This window comes from Astatotilapia calliptera, chromosome 5, assembly GCF_900246225.1.
Source record: "Astatotilapia calliptera chromosome 5, fAstCal1.2, whole genome shotgun sequence".
NCBI lineage: Eukaryota > Metazoa > Chordata > Actinopteri > Cichliformes > Cichlidae > Astatotilapia > Astatotilapia calliptera.
The window spans coordinates 18,451,220-18,464,332 of record NC_039306.1 but is presented as its reverse complement, the minus strand read 5'-3'; the positions used below and the strand labels follow the sequence as shown (position 1 = coordinate 18,464,332).

The following is a 13,113-nucleotide window of genomic DNA, read 5'->3' as shown; positions in this document are numbered from 1 at the left end:
CAACAGAGCTGTGCCATCTCCCCAACACCTTTTAAACTCATACAGCTGTGTATCATTGCACTCCCATCTACGTGCTTCAGTGTCAGGAGTATATATATTCTCTGTGATGGCCCAGGCCATGTTAAAGCCAAAGAATGTGCATCCATTATTCATGTTCTTTAGCGACTTTTAGTTTTGGGGGGTTTGTGTCAAAGAGGAAGAATTTTTTTAGATTTTTCTTTTCTTGGAGACCATTCACAGACGATGACTGTCCCTCTCTGAGCGGTTACAGAAACTGATTTCATGAATAACCTCTGTGCTCGTACTCATCTGTTTTTCACAGCCAGATTGGTCAAATTCTCCATGGTGTGATTTTCGGAGGATAGTCTCTACAGCTTCCATTGGTGATATCATCCTCATTTTATACCTCCTCATTAGTACCACTGGTCTGAAGGTGGCCACACATCCCTCTGTATTCTTTCCCATCTTTGTGAAATCTTAACGTAAGATGTGTTTTTAAATTCTTCCGACAGTTTTTCTCCATTTGAAGCCATGATGGACACATGCAGTGAGACGCAACCCAGTGGTCCGATCTTATGATAAATCTTTTTTTTATTACCTTTTTAATGAAATTGGGCTAATTAGACATTACAGACGTACTCTACTTTGCTTCGATATGTAGATGTGTATGCAGATATTTTTTGTTTAATAGTTACGTGACACTCAATTTGCTTAACACAGAAGATAAAAACATCCTCTGAAAGTTGTACAATGCTTTAAGTCAGTAAAAAGAGCTAAATCAAAATTTCAAAAATCAGTAACATAAAGAAAAAACTTCAGATCGGTAACGTAAAATTGTTACCTTAAGCTGTGGGTATTTGGCTGTAATCATTGTAGGTTTATGGTCTAAAGGCTGGAAAGAGTTTTTCAGCTCCACCTTCTTGGCTGCTGCGGTAGAAGGGTCTCATTCTGATGTGTACAATCAACAAAACATTTTTAAAGACAGCTGCTTTTTGACTGGAGAATATTATATTATAACTATATTTGAGCATCATGACCTTTAATTGATGTGTGTATTTTTTTTAATTGTTGTTGGCAAATGAGACATATGTCACTTTAATTTTCCATTTTTAAAATACCAGATGTTATAATTTCCCCTAGCTCTAATTTCGAAACAGAGTTTGGCTGAAATATAAATGTCCTCTGTGGTTTTGGGGGGGGACGACAGACAATTATTCACACCTATAGGTAGTTAACTTAACACACATGTCTTCGGCCTGTGGGAGGAACCCGTCCCCTGCTAGATGATGGTAAACCACCACACTGGTACTGGTTTGTGATGTCAAATATGATTTTGTAATATCTTAGAAATTATAAAGCCAACCTGGAAAAAAAATCTTAGTATTAGTAAGTAAAGTCACCTTTCTGTTATGTCCAGTAATATTATAACCAAACCTGTGTAGGTGCACAGAGTGAGTGGGTTAATATGTTGTGGAGACTAAAGGAAAACTGATGGTAGGACAAGAGTTACTGCTTGGGCATGAGGTCCATAGGTCTGACACCTGATGATTTATTAAAACACTGAGTGCCTTCAGATTATTAAATGAACAGGATAAGGACCCGAGAACCTAAATCACTGAGTTATGGGTACACGCAGAGCCATAATTTCACACAAACAAACTAAAGACTTGGTATAACTGGCCACAACTCCATTTTTATTACATTTCTGCTGGTTTACTGAACACAACATGGTATTTTAGATGTATTGCTTTTGGATGAGGCTGTGATAATTAGAAACTATCTGTGAGGAATCGTCCGCACTTCCGTGATACAGTCTGTTGATTGAAGCTTTATCTTCAAAACTGATATCTGCAATAATGTACTCAGTGATCAGTTTATTTTTACAACACAACACGACAGGCTTGCCACAGAGATTATCTTTACAAAGCTCTAAAATATGAACATCCGGCACTGTGTTTATTACCGGTCTATGACGGCAGGCATCATAAGATTAAACTTTAAGGAAGCACAGCTACAAATGTGAAGTGTCCCTAATAAAGTTGATACCTTACAACACTTACACCAATAGTTACAAGTTAACTTTGAGCACATGTTTGCTTAAAGGGCTGAACCTTCCCTGAGTGTTAAAACTATAAAATAATCTCGACACAAGGTCATTTGGGATGAGAAAGTAGAGGCTGAAAAAAGCAAAAAACAAGGGGAATGACTCGGGAATAAACTTTTAATCCCTAAAACATCATTCATGGTACCACGAGGAAGTGTTTTTAAAAGTTGCTTTTACAACTGAACTCTTAAAAAGCAAAATTAAACACACAAAAAAGACTCAGATTTTAACAGACTCAAAGGATATAGATGTCCACGAGCGTTGGAGGACGTGGGGCTTTAATTTTTAGAATTAGGTCGGCCTTTTTTTATTAATTCAGAGTATAAGCTACAGAGAATCAATGAATGGATAGTATGTTGTGAAGCTACACTGTGCTCCTGTGACTCTAAAGCAGCGCTGCGCCTTTAAATATGTGCGCTCCTCCCTCTCCTCAGTGACAAGCCCGCAGAGCCTCTTTAACGCATCCAGTGGAAATGACAAACCAGAGGCGCACCACGGGCCAAGCATGTCCAGTAATAACAATAAGCATGGGCTTTAGCATCATCGGCTCACCCGGCTCTCACATCCCGAGAGAGTAACGAGGTTCATTTGGGCCGTTTCGTCGCTCTGCGGACGCGTCAAAGTTGGAGCGAGCTCACCGAATGGACGGTCGATGGACTGGAGTCAAACCTCCGCTTCAATCGGACTGAAGGAAGGAGGGAAAGAAACCTCTGCATGTTCAAGTTTCCTGCTCCCACCGGAGGGGCATCGCTGCGTGTGTGTTGGATGTGTGTGCGCGCGTGTGGAAGTGTGTGTTGGGTGCGTTGCGCCCTCAGGAACAGCGGCAGGAGCAGCGGTGGCGTTGGTGGTGGTGGCCGCGGGAAGGGAAGTTTAGCGCCGTGATTTTTTTTTCTTTTTTTTTCTTTTCCTTTCCTCTGTTCTGTTGTGTTGTTCTCATGTCACAGCAGGCGACGGGAGGATTAACGTTTCACTGATGAGAATTAATCACTCGTGGGGATGCTCTGTGATCGTGACTATGACGATGATGTCGAGTAAGAGCGTGGAGTGGCTGCAGGAGGAGCTGGAGTCCGGGGCCAGCTCTCTGCTGTTGCTGGACTGCAGACCCCATGAGCTGTACGAGTCCTCGCACATCGAGTCGGCCATCAACCTGGCCATCCCGGGCCTCATGCTCCGGAGACTGAAAAAGGGGAACCTCCCCATTCGCTCCATCATCCCCAACAACGAGGACAAGGAGAAATTTGTAAAGAGGTGCAAGACGGACGTGGTGGTGCTGTACGACGAGGCGACCTCGGAGCGGCAGGAGTCCGGGCTGGGAAGCTCCGTGCTTGGGCTGCTCCTGCAGAAGCTCCGGGACGACGGGTGCAAGGCTTTTTATCTAGAGGGTAAGATCAGATTGCTTTGAATCTAGAGGTTTTGTTTGGGTTGTGGTGCATTGGTGCCTTTTAATTCATAAAACTCTCACACTACTTCCTCTCAAAGTGGACTGCAGCAAATTGCTTGAATTTCGCTCTGATTTGATTAACTTAGACAGTCCCAGATGAACTGGACTAGTGTTGTTGTAGTGTCACTCACTGCAATTAATGGGAAAGAAAGCGAGTGTAAATCACACTGATTTATCAGACCTGGGATGCTGCACTTAAACGCCGCACTAAGTGAATTTGGTGTTTTGGGGGGTCGTGGCACGCCTGGAACAGATTGTCTTTTAAGGCAGATTTTATCTGGTGGAGTCACATAGCTAAGCTTGAACAAGCCACTCCTATCAGTAGCTTATAAAACATTATTGCATCGATAAAGTGTTTGTAGGGGGGATTTGAAGGGGGGTTAAAATGTGGCGCCACTTCAGATAAATCCAGCTGTTCTCATCTGTCCACACACACACACACACACACACACACACACACACACACACACACACACACAGAGTTGATGAACACTGAATGAGTTCCGCATATTAAAATAAAGTGTCACTGTTACAAAATCAGGCGGTGTGTAACAAATCGGATCCAGTGTCAGAATGAAGTAGCTGTTCGACAGATGTTTCCTGCTTCCGACCAAAATCATCGCTTTTATTTTTACTTATTTATTGATTGATTCGCAAAGCGTGGAAATTATTTAGGAAGAAGAAAAGCGTCAACAACGCCTCGTAATTTCATCGAGTGCTTTAAAAAAAGAAAGAAGAAGCAGTTTCAAATGCGGCGTGTTTTCAATTAAACGCTGCAAGTACACGCCCCGCCATATTGAGCTCCTTCAGGAAAAGACGAGCGGTTTTTTTTTTTCATGAATGAACACTGAAACCAGGACACGACGACGGGCTACGAAAAATCCCACAGAAAAAAGCCGACATTGTTTAAAAAAAAGACAGTTGAAAGGCGATGAAATGAGGTGTTATAACCATAGCAGAGAGGTATTTAACCACGAGAAAATAGAAATCTTTGACGGGAGTCACGAGCCTCGAGCTGCCATTCACAAAAAGTCCGCTGAGCTGTGTAGTGTTGTAGCTGACTGTCCTGCTCAGCTTTTTTCAATGGAGCCACATCTGTCTACACTGTTCCCCCCTCTCTCTCAGACTGACGTAAATACCAACTTATTATAATTTATCTGTCACGGGTGTGTGTGAAAATATGCCGTGGATCTAATAAAAGCGTTTTTACACACGTAGAATATCACGTGCAATTCAAAGTTTAATACCGCCTCTGATATCTGAAGCAACTGTAATAAAAAAAAAAGAGTGAAGAGATTTTCTTCATTTGGCCAATTTTAGCACCAAATTTTTCTCAGATTATTTGGACTCAGTGTTAATTTCTTCATATCCAGGCTCATGTTAAATGACTCATACCTCCTGCCTTTGGTTATGCACAAGTTTTAAACCCCCCTCCTCTCCTCCCAGTGAAATTGCTTTCTTGGCTTTATACTAACATGTTTTGTTTTTGCTTGTTTTTCCTTTGTCTTCATCATGCTCCAGGAGGCTTCAACAAGTTCCAGTCAGAGTACCCAGAGCACTGCGAGATCAATTTGGACTGCTCCTGTCCCAGCAGCTCCCCACCAGCCTCCGTCCTCGGTCTCGGAGGGCTCCGCATCAGCTCCGACTGCTCAGATGGGGAATCGGACCGCGAGCCAGGCAGCGCCACAGAGTCTGAGGGCAGTCCGCTCCCCAACAACCAGCCAGCGTTCCCTGTCCAAATCCTACCCTACCTTTTTCTGGGCTGTGCCAAAGACTCCACCAACCTAGATGTGCTGGGCCAGTACAACATCAAGTACATCCTGAACGTGACGCCCAACCTGCCCAACATGTTTGAACACGAAGGGGACTTCAAGTACAAACAGATTCCCATCTCCGATCACTGGAGCCAAAACCTCTCTCAGTTTTTCCCTGAGGCCATTTCTTTCATAGGTGAGTGGAGAATGCTGTGCAGTTGTCTCAGATATCCGTCAGGTTATTTTAGACAAATGTGTTTTTGGGTCAGGGCAGGGATCTGAAGAAGTTAAATTCATTATCAATCAGTGTGCTGGTTGGGCCCAATGTCTCATATTTAAGAGGCATGTTTTGTCAATCACAGTCCAAAATCCTCATATTAGATTGTATAATAAATTAGAGCCAAAAAACAAAGCACTGTATGAAAGTATGTCAATGGATGAATGTGAAAAAGAAAGACAAAACAAAACAGGGCTTTAAGTGCTCAATTAGAGTCACAGAGTTACAAAAGTGCTATTTAAGTACTAGTCCATTTAGTGCCGTTATTATCTGCTCTTTATTAGTCACTCTCGCTGCATTTATCCAAGATTTTAATCATAAGTCGTGCATATAAATAGCTTCTTTGGAAACAGTTTAAGATGGATGTTAGCGTGGTTTTGCTAAGCCTGCATTTCACCGTGATTGATAAAACAGGAATTTAAAATCGTAGAATGAAAAGGCAACTCTGTGAATAAAACATGGAAATGGATTCTTTGAGAATGAGGTCACGCAGAAGAGTTCTCATCTTGTCCCATTTTCAGTGTTTCCCATCATTCCCGTCATTCCTTCTCACTTAATTTTTAGAGAATGAGTGAATTCCCTCGCCGATGAGTCAGTGCTAAAGTCTTCATGCATGTCTTAGATTGTCCAGACCACCGACTCTACCCCCCGCCCCTTTTGTTTTCCTTTAGAGTAATGATTCATTGTAGGTGGCAGGAAGTGAGACATATGCCAGAGCCAGAGGTCGTGGCAGATTTGGGTCACGCTGATGTTAAATGGAGCTGGCTGTAATAAGCAGGGATTACAGCAGATCTTTTTTTGTAAATAACGGGGTAATTATGGGTGAAGGAGATGCCGATATGACTTCACACTGCGCTGCTGAAAGTTGCAGTCCCTTAAATGCCTAAAATTATTGTTTGTACGTGCTTTTTCTTTTGTGAAAGCAAGAATGCAGATGGGGAGGGAGTTGAAGTTTCTTGCATAAATGAAAATCCTTACGTTACTGCACATGCAAAGAACGAGTAAAGTGACGTAATCAGTTAAAGCCCGTTACTTATTCGACTTCCGAGGCTTCTCGAGTTGGTTTTTGACTCGTCGGGCAAGGATTTCTGCCCCTGTCTTCGTTGCGGAAAGCGAGCGCACATCACATATAAATTTAATTTTGCATCGCCTTGGCAGCCTGAGCTCATGAGCCGACTGACCCCAATCCTACAACAAGAGACGTTGGCAGCGAGAGATGAAAGAGAGAGGGAGAAAAGAAAGGAAGGAACGGAGCACTTAACTCTCACTCTAATGGCCTGTAGAGATGCGAGTGCAAGGGCTCGAAACTGATAGGTGGATGGATGTAACCAGTTAATAATGTAAGATGCTTTTTCTGTTCAGGTTTTCCTACAGACCGAGATCTAGAAAGCAGAATGAAAAATTACACTTTGCCGTCAGCGACAGAGGTCACTCTGGATTGAAAATATAATAATCGCAATGAGGCACTTCTGATTTTTCATTCTGGTTGTTCTAGGCTCACATCTACAGCTCATTTAGACCGACCACATAATCTAGCATGTGGTCACTTGCTGTAGGAGTAAATCAGAGTACCGGGGGAAAACCACAGGGTGAATATGTGAGAAGTTAAGTCATGGCAGCGTTAAATGATAAAAGCCAGTCTCGTTTGCAAATGTTGGTCATTTAATGACTTAAAAGTACCTCAGAAAGTAATTCAGTTTTCATGATAGCCACAGATTACTGTTTGTCAGTTCTCGCTATGACCACGTGATGTTATTCAAAAGTTTCTCTGCAAATTAAAGCACTGTGGGGCCACTTCCACTGCAGTATGACCCAGTATCAGGCAGGTTTTTGTTACTTGCTGATCTAGTAGAAATAGTGCCAGCTGAGCATTTGAACCTTCTCAAGTCCCGGAGCTCTCCAGTTAGCGAAAGCCTGTCTGAGGTACACTTGCTTCACTCTTTTGCCTTCTTTTCATCCTCAGGCGACGAGCTCTTTGGAAAGTCTGCGTTATAATATATAGAGAAAAACTTTTCCTTCTGATTCATTGATCTTTTTAATTCCCAGTGTTGAGAATGAAACACGGTCAGTAGTCATGTCTCTCATTCATGTTCTCATCTCCTTGTTCCCTCCTTCCTCCTCAGACGAGGCGCGCTCCAAAAAGTGTGGCATCCTGGTCCACTGCCTGGCCGGCATCAGCCGCTCAGTCACCGTCACTGTGGCCTACCTGATGCAGAAGCTCAACCTGTCGCTCAATGACGCCTACGACTTTGTCAAGAGGAAGAAGTCTAACATTTCGCCAAACTTCAACTTCATGGGCCAGCTCCTTGACTTTGAGCGGACGCTAGGTCTCAACAGCCCCTGTGACAACCACTCGAACTCGCCGACGCACGACCAGCTCTTCTTCACCACCCCGACCAATCACAACGTGTTTCAACTGGACACCCTAGAATCCACATGAAAATGAGAGTCTCAGTTTCATGTGGATTGCCCCCATTGCAACTTACGAGGATTTGGGGTGGGGGGCATGGTGGTATGGTTACCATGTCTGCAAGTGGCTGCACTGCAGGAGAGCAGAGTTTTAATGAATGTTTTAGCCTCTTGAGGCTCGTTGTCCGAGATCCTGACCATGGAGCAGCGTTGACGTGTCAGGAGGAGTCATGGATGCCACGTTAAAGGGTTTTGGGGGGTTTTTCAACCCAGAGAAGGATGCTGTGGGTTAACAAAGCTGTTCTCCCTTAACAGCTTGTAAACGAAGAATGAGGGAGGTTTAACTTGACTGAGAAACTAAATGATTGCAGCAGGACAGAAAGCTTAATACAAAGATAGGAACACGGAAAATCTTTAGCGCTTGATTTATAAGATGACTGCATCCTCCTTGTCTCGGCTCTCGAGCCGAGGTGACTGGTGCCAAGTGGAAAAGCTGGGATTTACTCATAGGAAATCTCACTCTACTGAATGTAGAGTTTTTAAAAACCAAGGAATTAACTCTCACACACACACACGATATAAACACAGTATGTATGTTTGTACTGTATGTATGTTAACGTACATAGCAGAAAATGTATGGGCAGTCCTTAACAAATTCAGTATGTCTATATGCATTTTTGTATATTTTCTATGTACATTTACGCACAGATCTATACCTTATATATAAATATATTTATCTCAAGCCATATAAATAATGGCTTAAGAGATTGTAAAATTAAAGTGGAATGGGTTTTTAGATGGTCTTTTTTTTTAAGTTTTGTTTTTTCTTTAGGTTTATGACCTAATGCAGTTTGCACAGTGGTGTAGCCATTGACTTTGTTGGCCTGTGCTGGAAGCAGTCAGATAAAGAGACATTCAGAGAAGAGGAGCGGAGAGGTCAGTCCCAGGCTGCGACGAGTCCTGACAGCTGCACGGCTCAGCGGGGAGGGAGCAAAAACTGGGCCCTGAGCAGAGGAGCAGGGATAGGGGTTAAAACAAGCAGCAGGCTGGAAGTAGGAATTGATTCACGGCTGGAGATGGGAGAAATTACTCCTGCGTGTTTGACACTTGGCCAACTGTTTTCGAGCGCATTTCCCAGTTCCTTCTTCCTTCCCTATATGACTGTTCATCCAGTTGTTTCAGTCAGCTGTTCTGAAGATTTTAATCATTTGTTTCGTTTCGGTCAAAAAGTCAGTTTCGGTCAAAGTTCCTCAGTTATTGATTTCATCAACACAGTTGTTCCACCAGCACGTTTTGCCAAAAAGGGTTACTCGGTTAGAGGTTACGGATCAGGGACAGGAAGTCAGTATTAACATTTCTGGGTCACTGAGGTACTTTTTGGGCAGATCAAATGTATAACCTGCACCCCAAAGTTTTGTTGGCCTATGTTAGCTTCTTGTGTGTTTCAGGACCGAGGGTGGGGGGTCGGGTCGGGGCTTTACTTTGGTCTTTGTGTTTGGATTCTGGTCTGGTTGACTGGGACTGGCTTCCGCTAGACTTCACTTACTTCAGCAGTTTCACGTCCCTTAACAGCGTTGGAGGAAATTGAGAGGAAAGGTCTTTCTAAAAACTAAAAAAAGAAGGGATCACTCGTTTTGTCAAAGAAAGCTTTGTCTGAGTTGATTCACCCTTAAGCCTTGGGTATATTATTATATGAAAGCTATATTAAACACAAATGAATATTAAACAGATCTTTATTATTTTGTATACCAGAGCATGCTGTGGTGCCGTATGCTCTCTAACAGTAGACTCAACCACAGGCTGGACGTTACTTTACCAGGTGGAAAGACAAATAATGAGGACCGTTTTATTTAACTGCTGTTGCTGCTGAACGCAGTGGCACACAGCATGTAGTCAAAGCGTTTTCTGAGACAGCGTCCACATCTGTAGCGCTTCAGCAAACCCGCAGTGATTTTTGAGAAAGACTCCAAACAACACCACGCTAATTGGACTTCTAGGTACACTGGGCCTCATGAAAGAACATTTTCTTCTTCGTCTTCTTCGTGCGCGGACGTGTTATAATTGCACAGCTGAGCCTTGTGAACACCACCTGTTAATCAGAAAGTCTGCTCCTTAAAGTTGAAACCCCCAAAGTTTACTTTTCTGTTCCAGCTTTCATGCTCAAAAATGTTCCTAGCAGAGGGTCACGCTGCGGAGATTAAAGTCTTGCTGCCGGAAATCAGCAGACAAAAAAACAACAAATATAGCAATGTCCGTAATTACAATCCCTGAGAAAAAAGAAGAGAAATAACCTGCTATTTGCAGCTGTAATCAGAGAGCTGTATGCTCCCAAAAAAACAAAAACACCCTGCTAAAGCAAAGCAGTCCAGGTGGTGTTCTGTGCCAGGTGTAGCAGGGGATATGTTTAGCTCGACAGGGACCAGTATAAAGATGCTGAGGCAGCTGTTGTTAGGAAACAGTGACCCCAAAAAGCTGGAGGTCATGTTCACTGCTTGCTCATGTATTGAACAGAAGTCTGATTTTACAAAATTGGAAATGTTGTGAAACCTCACAACCTGCAAACAGGTTGTTTTTCATATACTAGTGAATATGAAAAGATGAATACCGTGGAGATATGTGTCCAGCTTTAGGGCTAAGTGGTAGATGCTGAGGTTTGCTATCGATAGAGCACGCTGTCGGGTTAGAGTTAGAGATCTCCTCATACAAGGCGGTTTTTGCACGAGGTCCAGTTTTCACAGCAAACTGCGTATTCAAAGTCGGGATGTGGACGTTTGTCTAAACAGAAACCACGAACGGTGTTTTCTGCGAGCACAGCAGGGGAATCTGAAGAGGGTTGGTTTTAGCTGGCCTTATATAATCTTTCTAACTTGTTTCTAATGCTGACTGTTCAATACTCTTTGTATCTCACTTTGGAAAAAAGAATTGTGTGGAAAGAAGAAGAAAAGGTTTGTTATCTGTTATTGGAATAAGAGCACGGTAATAACAGAGTACAAGCTGTCTTTTTGCCGTAACGGGTCACACGAGGTCCTCTTTGTTACTCTGCAATATATCAAAACACCTTTTTTTGCAGTATTTTGTAGATCCAAGACCTCAACATTTTTAAATTCTCTTCTTTTTGTACTATATCTATTCTATATAATTCCACAAGATCCAGCTCGATTTATGGCTTATGGACTGAAGTAACATTTCTCCTGGGGTGTACAAAATATAGGGCCAGTGTGTCCAGTACAAACCTGAAAGACTTGCAGATTTAAAGACACACACACACACATACACAGACTGCTCCACACAGACAGAGCTGTGGTTCAGCATGCCAGTTATGTTTCACAATAGGCCCTTACGCCAACCTGGCTTGAATAATTACAGTGATTAAGGTGTTTTTCCTTCTTGGTTTTGATATAATGTGCTCTATGCTATTCCTGTGGCCTTTCAATATGAATATACTTTATATATATATATATGAGTTTATATGCAAAAGTTCCTCTCCTGGTATAGCATCAGAGATGAGAATACTACCACCATGCTTGAATGGACTTTCCTTGTCTGGAGTCATATCCCACATAGAATAGGAAAAACACAGAGGACTTGATCACTTGCACCCTGGGATTGAAATATATTTCAGAACAGAGCTTTTCTATTTAAAAAGAAACAATTGACTTCAAGCTGCTTTCTTGTGATTTTTTTCTTTCTTTCTTTCTTTCGCGTGCGTGCGTGCGTGCGTGTGTCTTTGTAACAATGAAAGAGAAATTAAGTGTTTTTCTCTGTTTGTAAATTTGCCAGATCACGGGAACGGCCGTTTCTGTGTCCTTAAACTTGTAGCTACATCTCGGTGAAATTGTGCTCTGGAGAGAAAGGTGTGAATGAGCGAGAGGAGGCGAGGAGCGAGGCGTGAAATACAAAGCGAAAGAAAAAGTGAATGATTTAAAAATGTTACCTCAATGAGGAAATTTTCAGGGATTTTTTTGACAATGCATCTTGCATCGTGTTACAGCTTCAAAGTCACGTTGAATAGCTGTTTTGTATTGTGCTGTAAACAGTTTTTGTTTTGTTTTTAAAAAAAAGATGCAATCTGTCTGTGTATAAAAAGAAGGGGCGTGTTAACTGGGGCAGTTTCACCTTTCTGTCAGTATATTGAATCAACACAAGACATGTTTATACCGCAAATAAATATTGAAATATTTTTTTTCTTTAACATGTTTCCTCTTTATTTCTGATCATCAAAAGTATATTAGAAATGACCTGTGAGTTACAGTGAATGAAGAACTAGGTCTATTTATTGTTCGCTTACACGGAACGTGTTGGTTTATTTTTGCACTAAGAAATTACTGATTACTGTTAGTAACTGGTTTAAATCTGAAGATTAAGACTTTTACCTTATACTCTACACCCTATCCGGTTGTTCAGTCTGACGTCACTAGCCGTGTCTGGGCCTAAACTCCGCTGCAGGTCCATATATCAAACGATCACTATGGCATTACTGAGAGTTGAAAAACTGTCTAAAGTCTTTCATCTTTAATAAAATGATCAGCGTTCTGCTCTACCAGGTGAAACAATTGAGTTTAACATCCAGGCATCCATGAAAACGGAATTTATGACATTTAATGGAGTTAGAAGTTAGCTTGCTAGCTTCTATCTAAATACAATATAGCATGTCCTGACTGCGGGGTTTTGTAAACAAATTAAAACGTACAGCTCTGTTATCACTTCCAACATAAATGAAGACAGAAAACTAAACAGCAGTGACGTTTGTAGGGTTACTGAAGTTTGGCTAGCTGGTATATAATGATGTGCTACGTGACCGCTAGCAACACAGCTATGTTAGCATAATATAAACAAGCTAACTTTTTTTCCACTCGATAAAAGTTAATGTGAGTGTTCTCGGTGGTCAGGAACAAATGTAATCGCATGGCAGGATGCTGTAAAAGGACCAAACTTCAGCCAGGAGAACAACTGAGATAATCCATCCACAATACGAGGTTAGTCATTCATATACTGTTGCATGGGCTGGGCTGTAGTTACATCCTAAGGTTTTAAAAACTGAGCTTAAATAAATGATTAGCGGTAATAAAAGCCGAGGGAGCTCAACAGTGATCACTGACTGTTTTAGGAACTTTTTGAGATTAAATAG

The 13,113-nt window shown here is 42.1% G+C and overlaps 1 protein-coding gene across 1 annotated transcript; it reads left to right on the top strand.

The window, feature by feature from the left end:
- Positions 1–1,486: 1,486 nt before the first annotated feature.
- Positions 1,487–8,781, top strand: dusp7 (dual specificity phosphatase 7). The gene is made up of 3 exons (XM_026167732.1): positions 1,487–3,486; positions 5,067–5,495; positions 7,700–8,781. Exons 1-3 carry the CDS (start codon positions 3,078–3,080, stop codon positions 8,014–8,016), a joined length of 1,155 nt encoding a protein of 384 aa, XP_026023517.1. The 5' UTR covers positions 1,487–3,077; the 3' UTR covers positions 8,017–8,781.
- The last annotated feature ends 4,332 nt before the right edge of the window (positions 8,782–13,113 follow it).